At 55.2% G+C, this 18,235-nt stretch overlaps 1 protein-coding gene across 1 annotated transcript; it reads left to right on the plus strand.

Annotated features, from left to right (window-relative positions):
• Nucleotides 1–304: 304 nt before the first annotated feature.
• Nucleotides 305–17,928, plus strand: LOC131578093 (superkiller complex protein 2-like). Its single transcript, XM_058836522.1, has 16 exons — nucleotides 305–310; nucleotides 6,443–6,585; nucleotides 6,805–6,948; nucleotides 7,060–7,147; nucleotides 7,610–7,716; nucleotides 8,202–8,348; nucleotides 9,597–9,696; nucleotides 9,966–10,178; nucleotides 11,089–11,199; nucleotides 11,276–11,387; nucleotides 14,895–15,013; nucleotides 15,283–15,393; nucleotides 16,247–16,355; nucleotides 16,556–16,703; nucleotides 16,992–17,102; nucleotides 17,839–17,928. The coding sequence occupies exons 1-16, from the start codon at nucleotides 305–307 to the stop codon at nucleotides 17,900–17,902; spliced, it is 1,833 nt and encodes a 610-aa protein (XP_058692505.1). The 3' UTR covers nucleotides 17,903–17,928.
• The last annotated feature ends 307 nt before the right edge of the window (nucleotides 17,929–18,235 follow it).

The following is an 18,235-nucleotide window of genomic DNA, read 5'->3' on the forward strand; positions in this document are numbered from 1 at the left end:
ACCCCTCCCCAAATTCCTGAGACCCCTCCCCAAATTCTTGAGACCCTCCCCAAATTCCTGAAACCCCTCCACAAATTCCTGAGACCCTTCCCCAAATTCCACAGACCCCTCCCCAAATTCCAGAGACCCCTCCCCAAATTCCTGAGACCCCTCCCCAAATTCTTGAGACCCCTCCCCAAATTCCTGAGACCCCCCCCAAATTCCACAGACCCCTCCCCAAATTCTTGGAGACCCCTCCCCAAAATCTTGGACATCCCTCCCCAAATTCCTGAGACCCCTCCCCAAATTCCTGAGATCCCCCCAAATGCCAGTGACGCTTTCCAAATTCCAGAGACCCCTCCCCAAATTCCTGAGACCCCTCCCCAAATTCCGGAGACCCCTCCCCAAATTCCAGAGACCCCTCCCCAAACTCCACAGACCCCTCCCCAAATTCCAGAGACCCCCCAAATTCCAGAGACCCCTCCCCAAATTCCTGGGACCCCACCCTAAATTCCTGAGACCCCTCCCCAAATTCCAGAGTCCCCTCCCCAAATTCCAGAGACCCCTCCCCAAATTCCAGAGACCCTTCCCTGAATTCCACAGACCCCTCCCCAAATTCTTGGAGACCCCTCCCCAAATTCCTGAGACCCCCCCAAATTCCGGAGACCCCACCCCAAATTCCTGAGACCCCTCCCCAAATTCCAGAGACCCCTCCCCAAATTCCAGAGACCCTCCCCAAATTCCTGAGACCCCTCCCCAAATTCCTGAGACTCCCCCAAATTCCAGAGATCCCTCCCCAAATTCCAGAGACCCCTCCCCAAATTCCTGAGACCCCTCCCCAAATTCCAGAGACCCCTCCCCAAATTCCTGAGACCCTTCCCCAAATTCCACAGACCCCTCCCCAAATTCCAGAGACCCCTCCCCAAATTCCAGAGACCCTTCCCGAAATTCCACAGACCCCTCCCCAAATTCCAGAGACCCCTCCCCAAATTCCAGAGACCCCTCCCCAAATTCCAGAGACCCCTCCCCAAATTCCTGGGATCCCTCCCCAAATTCCTGAGACCCTCTTCAAATTCCACAGACCCCTCCCCAAATTCTTGGAGACCCCTCCCCAAATTCCTGAGACTTTCCCCCCCAAATTCCTGAGACCCCTCCCCAAATTCCAGAGACCCCTCCCCAAATTCCAGAGACCCCTCCCTAAATTCCTGAGACCCTCCCCAAATTCCACAGACCCCTCCCCAAATTCCTGAGACTTTCTACAAATTCCAGAGACCCCTCCCCAAATTCTTGGAGACCCCTCCCCAAATTCCTGAGTCCCCTCCCCAAATTCCAGAGACCCCTCCCCAAATTCCTGAGACCCCTCCCCAAATTCCTGAGACCCCTCCCCAAATTCCAGAGACCCCTCCCCAAATTCCAGAGACCCTCCCCAAATCCGTGAGACCCCTCCCCAAATTCCTGAGACCCTCCCCAAATTCCACAGACCCCTCCCCAAATTCTTGGAGACCCCTCCCCAAATTCCTGAGACCCCTCCCCAAATTCCAGAGACCCCTCCCTAAATTCCTGAGACCCTCCCCAAATTCCTGAGACCCCCACAAATTCCACAGACCCCCCCAAATTTCAGAGACCCCCTCCCCAAATTCTTGGAGACCCCTCCCCAAATTCTTGGAGACCCCTCCCCAAATTCCTGAGACCCTTCCCCAAATTCCTGAGACCCTCCCCAAATTCCTGAGACCCTTCCCCAAATTCCTGAGACCCCCCCAAATTCCGGAGACCCCACCCCAAATTCCTGAGACCCCTCCCCAAATTCCAGAGACCCCTCCCCAAATTCCAGAGACCCTCCCCAAATTCCTGAGACCCCTCCCCAAATTCCAGAGACCCCCCCAAATTCCAGAGATCCCTCCCCAAATTCCAGAGACCCCTCCCCAAATTCCAGAGACCCCTCCCCAAATTCCTGAGACCCCTCCCCAAATTCCAGAGACCCCTCCCCAAATTCCTGAGACCCCTCCCCAAATTCTTGAGACCCTCCCCAATTTCCTGGAGACCCCTCCCCAAATTCCACAGACCCTCCCCAAATTCCACAGACCCCTCCCCAAATTCCTGAGACCCCTCCCCAAATTCCACAGACCCCTCCCCAAATTCCTGAGACCCTCCCCAAATTCCACAGACCCCTCCCCAAATTCTTGGAGACCCCTCCCCAAATTCTTGGAGACCCCTCCCCAAATTCCTGAGACTTTCCCCCCCAATTTCCTGAGACCGCTCCCCAAATTCCTGGGACCCCTCCCCAAATTCCTGAGACCCCCCCAAATTCCAGAGACCCTTCCCCAAATTCCACAGACCCCTCCCCAAATTCCTGAGACCCTCCCCAAGTTCCACAGACCCTCCCCAAATTCCTGAGACTCCCTCCCCAAATTCCTGAGACCCCTCCCCAAATCCCTGAGACCCCTCCCCAAATTCCTGAGACCCCTCCCCAAATTCCAGAAACCTCTCCCCAAATTCCATCGACCCGTCCCCAAATTCCACAGACCCCTCCCCAAATTCCAGAGACCACTTACCAAATTCCAGAGACCCCTCCCCAAATTGCAGAGACCCCTCCCCAAATTCCAGAGACCCCTCCCCAAATTCCTGAGACCCCCCCAAATTGCAGAGACCCCTCCCCAAATTCCTGAGACCCCTCCCCAAATTCCTGAGTCCCCTCCCCAAATCGCTAAAACCCCTCCCCAAATTCCTGAGACCCCTCCCCAAATTCCTGAGACCCCCCCAAATTCCAGAGACCCCTCCCCAAATTCCTGAGACCCCTCCCCAAATTCCTGAGACTCTCCCCAAATTCCTGAGACCCCTCCCCAAATTCCACAGACCCCTCCCCAAATTCCTGAGACCCTTCCCCAAATTCCAGAGACCCCTCCCCAAATTCCTGAGATCCCTCCAAATTCCTGAGACCCCTCCCCAAATTCCTGAGACCCCTCCCCAGATTGCTGAGACCCCTCCCCAAATTCCTGAGACCCCTCCCCAAATTCCAGAGACCCCTCCCCAAATTCCAGAGACCCCTCCCCAAATTCCACAGACCCCTCCCGAAATTCCACAGACCCCTCCCCAAATTCCTGAGACTCCTCCCCAAATTCCTGAGACCCCTCCCCAAATTCCAGAGACCCCTCCCCAAATTCCAGAGACCCTCCCCAAATTCCACAGACCCCTCCCCAAATTCCTGAGACCCCTCCCCAAATTCCTGCGACCCCCCCAAATTCCTGAGACCCCTCCCCAAATTCCTGAGACCCCTCCCCAAATTCCTGAGACCCCTCCCCAAATTCCTGAGACCCTCCCCAAATTTTGGAGACCCCTCCCCAAACTCCACAGACCCCTCCCCAAATTCCACAGACCCCTCCCCAAATTCCACAGACCCCTCCCCAAATTCCTGAGACCCCTCCCCAAATTCCTGAGACCCTCCCCAAATTCCACAGACCCCTTCCCAAATTCCTGAGACCCCTCCCCAAATTCCTGAGACCCCCCCCAAATTCCTGAGACCCCTCCCCAAATTCCTGAGACCCTCCCCAAATTCTTGAGACCCCTCCCCAAATTCCAGAGACCCCTCCCCAAATTCCAGAGACCCCCCCAAATTCCTGAGACCCCTCCCCAAATTCCAGAGACCCCTCCCCAAATTCCTGCGACCATCCCCAAATTTTACAGACCCCTCCTCAAATTCCTGAGACCCCTCCCCAAATTCCTGAGACCCCCCCAAATTCCTGAGACCCCTCCCCAAATTCCTGAGACCCTCCCCAAATTCTTGAGACCCCTCCCCAAATTCGAGAGACCCCTCCCCAAATTCCAGAGACCCCTCCCCAAATTCCAGAGACCCCTCCCCAAATTGCTGAGACCCTCCCCAAATTCCACAGACCCCTCCCCAAATTCCACAGACCCCTCCCCAAATTCCTGAGACCCCCCAAATTCCTGAGACCCCTCCCCAAATTCCTGAGACCCTCCCCAAATTCCTGAGACCCCTCCCCAAATTCCAGAGACCCCTCCCCAAATTCCTGAGACCCCTCCCCAAATTCCTGAGTCCCCTCCCCAAATCGCTAAAACCCCTCCCCAAATTCCTGAGACCCCTCCCCAAATTCCTGAGACCCCTCCCCAAATTCCTGAGACTCTCCCCAAATTTTTGAGACCCCTCCCCAAATTCCAGAGACCCCTCCCCAAATTCCTGAGACCCTTCCCCAAATTCCAGAGACCCCTCCCCAAATTCCTGAGACCCCTCCCCAAATTCCTGAGACTCCCCCAAATTCCAGAGACCCCTCCCCAAATTCCTGAGATCCCCCCAAATTCCTGAGACCCCTCCCCAAATTCCTGAGACCTCTCCCCAGATTGCTGAGACCCCTCCCCAAATTCCTGAGACCCCTCCCCAAATTCCAGAGACCCCTCCCCAAATTCCACAGACCCCTCCCGAAATTCCACAGACCCCTCCCCAAATTCCTGAGACTCCTCCCCAAATTCCTTAGACCCCTCCCCAAATTCCAGAGACCCCTCCCCAAATTCCAGAGACCCTCCCCAAATTCCACAGACCCCTCCCCAAATTCCAGAGACCCCTCCCCAAATTCCTGGGACCCTCCCCAAATTCCACAGACCCCTCCCCAAATTCCACAGACCCCTCCCCAAATTCCTGAGACCCCTCCCCAAATTCCTGAGACTCTTCCCAAATTCCTGAGACCCTTCCCCAAATTCCAGAGACCCCTCCCCAGCTTCCACAGACCCCTCCCCAAATTCCTGAGACCCCTCCCCAAATTCCGGGGAGCCCCTCCCGCACCCTGGGGAGCCCCTCCCCCTCATTTTTGGGGTTCTGGGGGGGGTCTCACCCGCTCCGCTCCCCCCCCCAGAGCTGCTGACGACCCCCCCCGGGATTAAACGGGGGGTGCAGTTCCAGCCCCGAGGTAGGGGAGGGGTCTGGGGGGATTTGGGGAGGGGGCTTTGGGCTCTGGGGGGGCTTCGAGGGGCTTTTGGGGTCTGGGGGAGTTTTGGGGGGTTTTGGGTTGGGGTTTGGGGGATTTTTGGGGAGGGTGCTTTGGGGTCTGGGGGTTTTTTGGGGGGGGGTTGGGGTCTGGGGGGGCTTTGGGGAGGAGGATTTGGGGTCTGGAGGGGTCTGGGGGGGCTTTGAGGGTGATTTTGGGGGGTTTTGGGGGGGCTTTTGGGATTTGGGGGGGGTTTTCAAGTTTAGGGGGTTTTGGGGAGGGGGCTTTGGGGTCTGGGGGGGCTTTGGGGGGATTTTGGGTGGGTTTTGGAGGGGATTTGGGGTCTGGGGGGTTTTGGGGAGGGGGCTTTGGGGTCTGGGAGGGTTTTGGGGGGGCTTTGAGGGTGATTTGGGGGGGTTTTGGGGGGCTTTTGGGATTTGGTGGGGTTTTCAAGTTTGGGGGTTTTGGGGAGGGGGCTTTGGGGGCTGGGGGGGCTTTGGGGGGATTTTTTTGGGGGCTTTGGGGTCTGGGGGGGTTTGGGGGGAGATTTGGGGTCTGGGGGGTTTTGGGGAGGGGGCTTTGGGGTCTGGGGGGGCTTTGAGGGGGTTTTGGGGGTCTTTTTGAGGGGGCTTTGGGGTCTGGGGGCTTTTGGGGAGGGGGTTTTGGGGTCTGGGGGGACTTTGGGGGAAGTTTGGGGGGGATTTGGGGTCTGGGGGAGTTTTGGGGGGGGTTTGGGGGGGCTTTTAGGGGAGATTTGGGGTCTGGGGGTCTTTTGGGGGTGTCTTTTGGGTCTGGGGGGGTCCCTGGGGGTTTTTATCCCCTCTGGGGGGGCAGATTTGGGGGTCTCGGGGTCGTTTCACCCCCCCAGACCCCCCCACAGACGCCCCCTCCCCATTTGCAGCCTCGGGGGGGTCTCTGTCCCTGTCGGGGCTCCTGGAGACCCTCGAGCCCCTGGAGCTGGGGGGGGGTCCCGGCCCAGCCCGGGGGTCTCCCCCACCCCCCCCGGGAGGAATTGGGGAGGGGTCTGCACCCCCCCCGACCCCCCCGCGGCGCTCGGACAGCCTGGAGGAGCTGCTGGGGCAGGTGGGAAATGTGGGGAGGGGGCTTGGGGGGGGGTTCAGAGACCCCTCCCCACATTCCCACCCCCCTCAGCAGCAGAATGGGGAGGGGTCTCCTCCCCCAGTGCCCCCCCCAGAGCCCCCCGAGGAGGTTTTGAGGTTTTTTCCTCCCCCGACGCCGCCACCCCCGTGGAGGGGTTTGAGGAGCTGCTGCCGGACCCCGCCCACAGGGTGGGATTTGGGGGGTCCTGGGGGGGATTTGGGGGGGATTTGGGGGGGATTTCGGGGGTCCTGGGGGGATTTGGGGGGTCCTGGGGGGGCCCTGGGGGGTCTTGAGGGGGCTTGGGGGAGATTTGGGGGGTCTTGGGGTGGTTTTGGGGGTTCTTGGGGTTGGTTTGGGGGTTTTTGGGGTGGTTTTTGGGGTTTTTGGGGTGCTCAGAGTGACCCCCAGATCCGTTTCCCCCTCCCCAGTGGCCGTTCAAGCCGGATCCGTTCCAGCAGCGCGCGGCTGTGCCTGGAGCGCGGTCACTGCTGCTGGTGGCCGCTCACACCTCGGCCGGCAAAACCGCGGTGGCCGAGTACGCCATGGGGCTGGCCCGGCGCCACATGACACGGTGAGACCCCAAAATGGGGCTGGGGGTCCCAAAATGGGGCTGGGGGACCCCAAAATGGGGCTGGGGGACCCCAAAATGGGGCTGGGGGTCCCAAAATTGGGCTGAGGGTCCCAAAATTGGGCTGGGGGTCCCTAAAACTGCCCCAGGGACCCCAAAACCGTTGAGGGGACCCCAAAACCCCCGCAGTTTTTTTGGGGTGACCCCCCCGTGTCCCCCCAGGTCCATCTACACCTCCCCCATCAAGGCTTTGTCCAAGCAGAAGTTTGGGGATTTCCGCGACACCTTCGGGGACGTGGGGCTGCTGACGGGGGACGTGCGGCTGCGCCCCGAGGCCGCGTGGCTGGTGATGAGCACCGAGATCCTCAGCTGGGGAGGGGTCCTGGGGGGTCCTGGGGGGGCTTTGGGGGGTCCTGAGGGGTCCTGGGGAGGGGTTCAGGACCCCCAGGACCCCCCCCAGCCCCATTTCCTCCCCCCCAGGTCGATGCTGTCCAACGGCTCCGACGCCATCCGGGACCTGGAGTGGGTGATCTTCGACGAGGTTCACTGCGTCAACGACGATGAGGTGGGGCTGGGGGCTCTGGGGGGCTCTGGGGGGCTCTGGGGGGGCTCTGGGGGGGCTCTGGGGGGGCTCTGGGGGGCTCTGGGGGGGCTCTGGGGGGGCTTTGGGGAGCCCTGGGGGGTCCTGAAGTAATTTAGGAGGGGTCTGGGGTGGTTTAGGGGAGCTCTGAGGGGTCCTGGGAGGGTTTAGGGGTGGTCTGGGGGGTCCTGGGGGGCTCTGGGGGGTTTTGAGGGGTCCTGAGGGGCTCTGGGGGGGTCCTGGGGGGGTTTGGGGGGTCCTGGGGGGGTTTAGGGGAGTTCTGGGGGGTCCTGGGGGGGTTTTGGGGAGTTCTGGAGGGTCCTGGGGGGGTTTTGGGGTGGTCTGGGGGGTTTTGGGGGGTTCTGGAGTGGTTTAGGGGATCTCTGGGGGTTCCTGGGGGTGTTTTGGGGTGTTTTGGGGTCCCCCTGACCCCCCCGTGCCCCCCAGAGGGGTGTGGTGTGGGAGGAGGTGCTGATCCTGCTGCCCGAGCACGTGAAGCTGGTGCTGCTCAGCGCCACCGTCCCCAACGCCCTCGAGTTCGCCCAGTGGGTCGGGTACGGCCTGGGGGGGCTTTTGGGGGGTCCTGGGGGGGCTTTGGGGGGTCCTGAGGGGTCCTGGGGGGGCTTTGGGGAATCCCTGGGGGGTTTGGGGGGTCCTCAGGGGGTTTGAGGGGGTCTTGGAGGAGTTTGGGGTGTCCTGAGAGGGCTTTGGGGGGTTCTCGGGGGATTTTGGGGGGTCCTCAGGGGGTTTGGGGGCTTCTCAGGGGGGTTTGGGGATCCTGGGGGGGTTTGGGGGGGGTCCTGAGGATCTTTGGGGGTCTCTGAGAGGGACATGGGGGGGATCTGGGGGCTTTGGGGGATCTTGGAGGGGCTTTAGTGATCTCTGAGGGGTTTATGGGGGTTCTCAGGGGGGTTTGGGGGGTCCTGGGGGGTTTTGGGGGTCCCTGGGGTCTCTGGGGGTCCCTGGGGAGGTTTTGGGGGGTCCCAGGGGTGGTTTGGGGGTCCCTGGGGGTCTCTCAGGGTGTCTCTCACCCCGTCAGTCGCACCAAGCGTCGCTGTGTCCGTGTTCTGAGCACCCCGCGCCGCCCGGTGCCGCTGGAGCATTTCCTGTTCACCGGGAACAGCGCCCGGAACCGGCACCAGCTGTTCCAGCTGCTGGGCCCAGGGGGGGCCTTCAGCACCCAGGGGTGAGACCCCCAAAACCTGACCCAAATCTGACCTGAAACTGCCTGAATCTGACCCAAATCCTGCCTAAATGTGACCCAAAACCTGACACAAACCTGACCTGAAACTGACCCAAAATCTGACCCCAAAACCTGACCCAAATCTGAGCTGAAACTGCCTAAATCTGACCCAAAATCTGACCTGAAACCTGACACAAACCTGACCTGAAACTGACCCAAAATCTGACCCCAAAACCTGATGCAGATCTGATCTGAAACTGCCTAAATCTGACCCAAATCTGACCCAAAACCTGCCCAATTCTGACCCAAATCTGACCCAAACCTGACCCTGAACTGACCCCAAATCCTGCCCCAAAAACCTGACCCAAATCTGCCCCAAAATCTCTGCCTAAATCTGACCCAAACCTGACACAAACCTGACCCAAATCAGACCCAAAACCTGACCCAAAACCTGCCCAATTCTGACCCAAATCTGATCCAAACCTGACCCAAAACCTGACCCAAATCTAACTCAAAATCTGACCCAAAACCTGCCCTGAACCTGCCCCAAAACCTGCCCCAAAAACCTGCCCCAAAAACCTGCCCCAAAACCTGCTCCAAACTCTGACCCAAACCTGACCCCAAACCTGACCCCAAACCTGACCCCAAACCTGACCCAAACCTGACCCAAACCTGACCCCAAACCTGACCCAAATCAGACCCAAACCTGACCCAAACCTGACCCAAAGCTGACCCAAAATCTGACCCAAACCTGACCCAAACCTGACCCAAACCTGACCCAAACCTGACCCAAAACCTGACCCAAAGCTGACCCAAACCTGACCCAAACCTGACCCAAAACCTGACCCAAAATCTGACCCAAACCTGACCCAAACCTGACCCAAATCAGACCCAAAACCTGACCCAAACCTGACCCAAAGCTGACCCAAACCTGACCCAAATCAGACCCAAAACCTGACCCAAACCTGACCCAAAACCTGACCCAAACCTGACCCAAACCTGACCCAAACCTGACCCAAAACCTGACCCAAATCTGACTCAAATCTGACCCAAATCTGACCCAAACCTGACCCAAATCAGACCCAAACCTGACCCAATTCTGCCCCAATTCTGCCCTAATTCTGACCCAATTCTGCCCCAATTCTGCCCCAATTCTGCCCCAATTCTGCCCCAATTCTGACCCAATTCTGACCCAATTCTGCCCCAATTCTGCCCCAAACCTGCCCCAACTCTGCCCCTCCCCTGTCCCAGGTACTACGCGGCGGTGGAGGCCAAGAAGGAGCAGAGCAGCAAACACGCGCAGAGCTTCGGGGCACGGCAGCCCACCATGGGAGCCCCCAACCCTGGGCAGGTACTGGGGGTCCCAGGGGGTCCCAGTGACCCCAAACCCCCAACCCTGGATGGGTACTGGGGGTCCCATGGGGCTGGGGGCAGTTTGGGGGTCCCAAGGGGCAGTTTGGGGGTCCCACTGACCCTGTTCTCTCCCCCCAGGAGTGTGGGGTGTGGCTGTCCCTCCTGCAGACCCTCCGTGGGGCTGGGGGCTGTTTGTGGGTCCCATGGGGCAGTTTGGGGGTCCCAAGGGGCAGTTTGGGGGTCCCCCTGACCCTTCTCTCCCCCCAGGAGTGTGGGGTCTGGCTGTCCCTCCTGCAGACCCTCCGTGAGCGGGAGCTGCTCCCGGCCGTCACCTTCACCTTCTCCCGTGGCCGCTGCGAGGAGCAGGCGGCCGCCCTGGGCTCCCTGGAGCTGCTGAGCGGCGCCGAGCGCGCCCAGGTCTGGCACTTCCTGACGCGCTGCCTGGCCCGGCTGCGCGGCTCCGACCGGCGCCTGCCACAGGTGGGGTCCCCGTGAGGATGAGGAGGGAGATTCTGGGGCGTGGGAGGGTGATTTTGGGGTGTGGGAGGGCAATTTTGGGGTGTGAGGGGAACAAGGAGGGCGATTTTGGGGTGTGGGAGGGTGATTTTGGGGTGTGGGAGGGTGATTTTGGGGTGTGGGACAGCAATTTTGGGGTGTGGGGAGGGTGATTTTGGGGTGTGGGAACGGAGATTTTGGGGTGTGGGAACGGCAATTTTGGGGTGTGGGAGGGCGATTTTGGGGTGTGGGAACGGTGATTTTGGGGTGTGGGACAGTGATTTTGGGGTATGAGGGGAACAAGGAGGGCGATTTTGAGGTGTGGGAAGGTGATTTTGGGGTGTGGGAGGGCGATTTTGGGGTGTGAGAGGGCAATTTTGGGGTGTGAGGGGACGGGGAGGGTGATTTTGGGTTGTGAGGGACGGGGATTTTGGGGCGTGAGGGACGGGGATTTTGGGGTGTGAGGGGATGGGGAGGGTGATTTTGGGTGATTTTAGGGTCCCACGGGGACAGGGAGGGCGATTTTGGGGTCCCACAGGGACGGGGAGGGCAATTTTGGGGCGTGAGGGACGGGGATTTTGGGGTGTGAGGGGATGGGGAGGGCAATTTTGGGGTGTGAGGCACGGGGATTTTGGGGTGTGAGGGGATGGGGAGGGCAATTTTGGGGTGTGAGGGACGGGGATTTTGGGGTGTGAGGGACGGGGATTTTGGGGTGTGAGGGACAGGGATTTTGGGGCGTGAGGGACGGGGATTTTGGGGCGTGAGGGGATGGGGAGGGCGATTTTGGGTGATTTTAGGGTCCCACGGGGACGGGGAGGGCGATTTTGGGGTGTGAGGTGTAAAGAGGGAAGGGTTTGTACCTCGAGGAGGGGATCCAGCGCGTTCCTCCCCGCAGGTGCTGCAGCTGTCGGAGCTGCTGCAGCGCGGCATCGGCGTCCACCACGGCGGGGTCCTGCCGCTGCTCAAGGAGGTGGTGGAGATGCTCTTCAGCCAGGGGCTGGTGAAGGTGAGCGGGGAAAAACGGCACAGCCGGCTGTGGGGCACGGGGATCCCACCCCATGGCTGCCCCACGCCTGGCCCAGGTGCTGTTTGCCACCGAGACCTTCGCCATGGGGGTGAACATGCCGGCGAGGACCGTCGTCTTCGACTCCATCCGCAAACACGACGGGAATGGCTTCCGGGATCTCCTGCCCGGTGAGGGGCTGGATGTGGGGCTGGGGGGAGAGCGGGTGGGAACGTGAGGGGGAAATGGGGGAAAGCGGAGAGGGAAAATGGGAGAAAGCTGAGGGGAAAATGGGAGAAAGCTGAGAGGGGAAATGGGAGAAAGCTGAGAGGAAAAATGGGAGAAAGCTGAGGGGAAATGTGAGGGGAAAATGGGAGAAAGCGGAGAGGAAAAATGGGAGAAAGCTGAGGGGAAAATGGGAGAAAGCTGAGGGGAAAATGGGAGAAAGCTGAGGGGAAATGTGAGGGGAAAATGGGAGAAAGCGGAGAGGGAAAATGGGAGAAAGCGGGTTGAGAAAATGTAGAAATAGGGAAGGAAAGAGTGAGGAGAAATGGGAGAAAAGATGGGGAGAAATGGAGGGAGGAGAGGTGCAGTCGTGAGGGGAAACGTGAGGGGAGAAAATGGGCGGGAAAACGTGAGGGGAGAAAAGAGCGGGAAAACGTGAGGGGAGAAAAAGAGCGGGAAAATGTGAGGGGAAAATGGGGGAAAATGTGAGGGGAGAAAAGGGGGAAACGGGGAGAAAATGGGGGGAAAATGTGAGGGGAGAACAGAGCGGGAATCCTGAGGGGAGAAAAGAGCAGAAACGTGAGGGGAAACGGGCAGGAAGCGGAGAGGGAAAATGGGAGAAAGCTGAGGGGAAAATGGGGGAAAGCTGAGAGGGGAAATGGGAGAAAGCTGAGGGGAAAATGGGGGAAAGCTGAGAGGGGAAATGGGGGAAAGCTGAGGGGAAAATGGGAGAAAGCTGAGGGGAAAATGGGAGAAAGCTGAGAGGGAAAATGGGAGAAAGCTGAGGGGAAATGGGGGAAAGCTGAGAGGGGAAATGGGAGAAAGCAGAGGGGAAAACGGGGGAAAGCTGAGGGGAAAATGGGAGAAAGCTGAGGGGAAAATGGGAGAAAGCTGAGGGGAAAATGGCAGGAAGCGGAGAGGGAAATGGGAGAAAGCTGAGGGGGGAAATGGGGGAAAGCTGAGAGGGAAAATGGGAGAAAGCTGAGGGGAAAATGGGAGAAAGCGGAGAGGGAAAATGGGAGAAAGCTGAGGGGAAATGGGAGAAAGCTGAGGGGAAAATGGGAGAAAGCTGAGGGGAAAATGGGAGAAAGCGGAGAGGGAAAATGGGAGAATGCTGAGAGGGAAAATGGGAGAAAGCTGAGAGGGGAAATGGGAGAAAGCTGAGAGGAAAAATGGGAGAAAGCTGAGGGGAAATGTGAGGGGAAAATGGGAGAAAGCGGAGAGGGAAAATGGGAGAAAGCTGAGGGGAAAATGGGAGAAAGCTGAGGGGAAAATGGGAGAAAGCTGAGGGGAAATGTGAGGGGAAAATGGGAGAAAGCGGAGAGGGAAAATGGGAGAAAGCGGGTTGAGAAAATGTAGAAATAGGGAAGGAAAGAGTGAGGAGAAATGGGAGAAAAGATGGGGAGAAATGGAGGGAGGAGAGGTGCAGTCGTGAGGGGAAACGTGAGGGGAGAAAATGGGCGGGAAAACGTGAGGGGAGAAAAGAGCGGGAAAACGTGAGGGGAGAAAAAGAGCGGGAAAATGTGAGGGGAAAATGGGGGAAAATGTGAGGGGAGAAAAGGGGGAAACGGGGAGAAAATGGGGGGAAAATGTGAGGGGAGAACAGAGCGGGAATCCTGAGGGGAGAAAAGAGCAGAAACGTGAGGGGAAACGGGCGGGAAGCGGAGAGGGAAAATGGGAGAAAGCTGAGGGGAAAATGGGAGAAAGCGGAGAGGGAAAATGGGAGAAAGCTGAGGGGAAAATGGGGGAAAGCTGAGGGGAAAATGGGGGAAAGCTGAGAGGGGAAATGGGAGAAAGCTGAGGGGGAAATGGGGGAAAGCTGAGAGGGGAAATGGGGGAAAGCTGAGGGGAAAATGGGAGAAAGCTGAGGGAAAATGGGAGAAAGCTGAGAGGGAAAATGGGAGAAAGCTGAGGGGAAATGGGGGAAAGCTGAGAGGGGAAATGGGAGAAAGCAGAGGGGAAAATGGGAGAAAGCTGAGGGGAAAATGGGAGAAAGCTGAGGGGAAAATGGGAGAAAGCTGAGAGGGAAATGGGAGAAAGCTGAGGGGGGAAATGGGGGAAAGCTGAGAGGGAAAATGGGAGAAAGCTGAGGGGAAAATGGGAGAAAGCGGAGAGGGAAAATGGGAGAATGCTGAGAGGGGAAATGGGAGAAAGCTGAGGGGAAAATGGGAGAATGCTGAGAGGGGAAATGGGAGAAAGCGGAGAGGGAAAATGGGAGAAAGCGGAGAGGGAAAATGGGAGAAAGCGGAGAGGGAAAATGGGAGAAAGCTGAGGGAAAATGGGAGAAAGCTGAGGGGAAAATGGGAGAAAGCGGAGGGAGAAAATGGGAGAAAGCTGAGGGGAAAATGGGAGAAAGCGGAGAGGGAAAATGGGAGAAAGCTGAGGGGAAAATGGGGGAAAGCTGAGGGAAAATGGGAGAAAGCTGAGGGGAAAGTGGGAGAAAGCTGAGGGGAAAATGGGAGAAAGCTGAGAGGGAAAATGGGAGAAAGTGGAGAGGGAAAATGGGAGAAAGCGGAGAGGGAAAATGGGAGAAAGCTGAGGGGAAAATGGGAGAAAGCTGAGGGGAAAATGGGGGAAAGCTGAGGGGAAAATGGGAGAAAGCGGGGAGGGGAAATGGGAGAAAGCGGAGAGGGAAAATGGGAGAAAGTGGAGAGGGAAAATGGGAGAAAGCTGAGAGGGAAAATGCGGGAAAAGGCAATTGGGAAAATGTAGAAATAGGGGAGGAAAGAGTGAGGAGAAATGGGAGGAAAGAGGAGAAATGGAGGGAGGAGAGTTGCAATCGTGAGGGAAAACGTGAGGGGAGAAAAGAGCGGGAAAACGTGAGGGGAGAAAAGAGTGAGAAACGTGAGAGGAAAAGAGAGGGAAAACGAGAGGGTAAAAAGGCAGAAAATCTGAGGGAGAAAGAGCAGCAAACATGAGGGGAAAGCATCGGGAAAAGCGACGGGAAAGGTGTGGGGAAAAAAGAGCAGAAACGTGAGGGAAAAAGAAACACGAGCAGGAGAGGGCAGGAAATGTGAGGGTGGAAAGAGTGGGAAACGTGAGGGGAAAATGGGGGAAAACGTGAGGGGAGAAAATGGGGAAACGGGGAGAAAATGGGGGAAAACGTGAGGGGAGAAAAGAGCGGGAATCCTGAGGGGAGAAAAGAGCGGGAATCCTGAGGGGAGAAAAGAGCGGGAAAACGTGAGGGGAGAAAAGAGAGGGAAAACGTGAGGGGAGAAAAGAGCGGGAAAACGTGAGGGGAGAAAAGAGCGGGAATCCTGAGGGGAGAAAAGAGCGGGAAAACGTGAGGGGAAAAATGGTGGGAAATGAGAGAGCAAAAAGGCGGAAAATCTGAGGGAGAAAGAGCAGCAAACACGAGGGGAAAGCAGGGGGAAAAGCGACGGGAAAGGTGAGGGGAGGAAGGGCAGGAGCCGTGAGGGGAAGAGCGGGAGGATCCGTGAGGAGAAGACGCCGGCGGCTCTGCGTCCCCACAGGCGAGTACACGCAGATGTTGGGGCGCGCCGGCCGCCGCGGGCTGGACACCACCGGCACCGTCATCATCCTCTGCAAGGGAGCCGTGCCCGAGCTGTCGGATCTGCACCGCATGATGCTGGTCAGTGCCTGACGTGTGTCCCCGCGGTGTCACTGCCATGTTCCCAGTGTGTCCCCACAGTGTCACCGCCATGTTCCCACCGTGTCACCGCCGTGTCACTGCCATGTTCTCACTGTGTTCCCCTCGTGTTCCCCCCGTGTCCCCACAGTGTCACTGCCATGTTTCCAGTGTGTCCCCACAGTGTCACCGCCATGTTCCCCCCGTGTTCCCGCCGTTTCACTGCTGTGTCCCCGCCGTGTCACCACTGTGTCACTGCTGTGTCCCCACAGTGTCACTGCCATGTTCCCACCATGTCCCCCGATGGCTTCGGCTCCCAATGGTCGCTCCCCGGCGCTGGGTCCAGAGCGGCCCGAGGAGGGGATGCTCTGTGTGCCGGAACGGTGAGAGGTGCGGGCGGGTCGGGGGGACTTTATCCACCGAGTATATACCTGGAAGTATAATGATGATCAAAATAGATATTAAAAAATATTGAAGATAAACGGGCTGCTTGGTTTTTATTTAGTTAGAGGCAGGGTTTTTAAATAAATAAGAAAAAAATAAATAAAATATTTCAAGAATGAATATGTAAAGGTATAGAGAAATATATATATATATATATGTAGGCATAAAAATAAGTAAAAATAAGTAATAGAAATATATGCATATATATTGATTTATAATCTATAATATGATTTCTGTACGTATAGATGGTAATATGATATATTTTAGGATATGTTATGTGTTATGTATATCAACAAGGTATATAAATCTGATAAAAAATATATATTAAAAGATTTTTAAATACCGTTTAAGATAAAGGGACTGTTTGGTTTTTATTAGGTTTGCTTCGGGGCTTTTAAATAAATACTACAAAAATAAAAACATAGAAATGTATATTAAATATATCAAGATATAGAGATATGTGCAACCAGAAAAGTAAAGAAATAGAAGTAATGCAAATATATATAAACAGGTTTATGTTTAATCTATATATATACATTATATTTATTTAATAGATGTATTATACATATAATAAATATATATATAATTAAAATGTATATAATATATTTAATATATAATAATATATGTATACATGTTAAAATAATATATTTTGATACTTTATATATTATGTGTTATATATAAATGAATATAGTATATAAATTTAAACACATGTTGTGGAAATAGATGTTAATTTTTTTTTTTATTATTTTCATTGTTTTGGTAAGTTTCTCAGAGGCAATCCTCCTGTTGCAGCTGCTGACAGCACTGAAAACCTGTGTGCTTCGTGGTGTCCATCGCCCAGCTGGCAACGATTCCCTGGTGTTTGGTGCATTAAGTCACACCCAGCTGTGTGGGATGGCAGGTGAGCACATTGCCCGAGCCTTTTAGCTTTTCTGGCTCACACACAACTTCCTTTCCTTTTTTATATGGAAATCAGGGAAGAGGGTAGTGTATATTAGTATATTAGCATTTCTAGCAGATTTTTAACTGCCACTGATGCCCGTTCATCTTTGCAGTGTGGGTTTTCATGCTGACAAATCCTCTGCTTTGCCTTCTGCTCAGAGTCAGGTGGGCCCTTTATTGAACAGATTTATCTGCTACAAGGCTACGCAGAAGGATGGAAAGGAGGAACACAGGGGGGAAAAAAAATAGATGAAAGGCCATGCATTGATCACCTGATGTACTCCAGAGACAAACATGGCTATTACAGGTAACATGGAGCAGCCCTTCTGGCCTTTTCAGTTGTATTCAGAGAGATGTTTGCCTGCTGTGAATGTCTGGGTGCTTGGAGTTCACTCTGATTTTAACAAGCCCATCAATAATAAAACATTGTATTGATAGAGCAAGATCTACTTCTGTAAAGTTGTTGCTCCACAGAAAAGCAGCATAAAGAAGCTAGCTGGATTATTTGTATGATATGTAGCTTTTTTAGGATGTTTTGTTCTTTATATGGTGTTCATTTCAAATACAAGCGTGTGAACTTTGTGTTCCCTTTTAGGGGCTGGTTCTGGGGTAACAAGGAAACACAAGGCCTAAACACCTCTGGCTTGTCTGTCCAAGGATCTGCCTCAATTGTGGCTCCCATCCTTCTGAAGAACTCTTCAGCACAGTGAGTTACCTTCTATAACTATTTATTGTTGTATTGTTGTTGTGAGACCTCATTGCTGGGTGAGAAGAACAGGGGAAATTAAAGGCTGTATGCCACTGTTACTTCACTGAATTCTTGTACTCTGTTAAAATCAAAACAAAAGGGATTTACACTGTAAGAAACACTTAAATGTAAGTTAAGGTAAAGGTCACAGTGCTAAAACCTAAGAGCAGATAGCCTTGAGCTCCTTTATATTCCTACTCCTGCCTCCAGGGTATCATCAGCTATCCCCTAGATCTTGCAGTGGAAGAGATGCTGAACCGTCAGCTGTTCCATATTCTACACCACGTGTCTTTTTACCATGCTCCTCTGAGAAGCATCTCTCCCTTCTCTGTTTCTTTGCAGACAAGAAGGGAGAAATTGGGATTGCCTTTGTTCTTTTGCCTGTTAATAAAAAGGCCGCTTGTGGCTGTGTGCAGTGGCAACTGCATCACAGAATCTTAGAGGTGATTATTCGCAGGTTAAGGAAATAATTCCCTTTTTTGTCACTGCTGCGCTGAATTTCATAGGCGTGTGTGTGGCTCGATGCCTAAGATATTTAAAGCAGGTTTTATTCTTACAGGGGTTTTGCACACTAAAGTGTGCGCCCAGGTTTTGTTTCCAGAAGTGAGGTGTAGCGCTGGGTGTTTCATTTGGTGTGTTACTTGTTCTGTTGTGTCAATAACTGCAGTGTCCTCCCTGTGCCTGTGTATTGCAGGGGCAGTCGAGTGCTGGTTATAAAGGTGGTGATAATTAGGAATAAGCTGTTCAAGCTTGGATAAATGTTTAGAAATCATTGCTTTGATATTGCTGTGTAAAACGCTCGCTCGCGGTGGGAGAATTCTCCAGGGTCAAGCTGTTCAGGTATGTGCAGTTTATTATATGGGTAAAGAGAGGGGAGAGCTGTGTCCGCCACCAGCCTCGGCGTCCACGTGGACGTTTCATTCGTTTTCCATTTATTTTATTCTCTAAATCTTCAGAGTGCCAGGAAAATACCGGGTTTTTTTAATGTAGGGCCATACTGGAAATACAAAACGTTCTCAGCTGGGCTCTCTTTTATAATTTTGGCTGTGTTCTCGGCCAATAGAAATGAGCAGAGGACAGAGCAGAGGCAG

The sequence above is a fragment of the Poecile atricapillus genome, chromosome 3, assembly GCF_030490865.1.
Source record: "Poecile atricapillus isolate bPoeAtr1 chromosome 3, bPoeAtr1.hap1, whole genome shotgun sequence".
Taxonomy (NCBI): Eukaryota; Metazoa; Chordata; class Aves; order Passeriformes; family Paridae; genus Poecile; species Poecile atricapillus.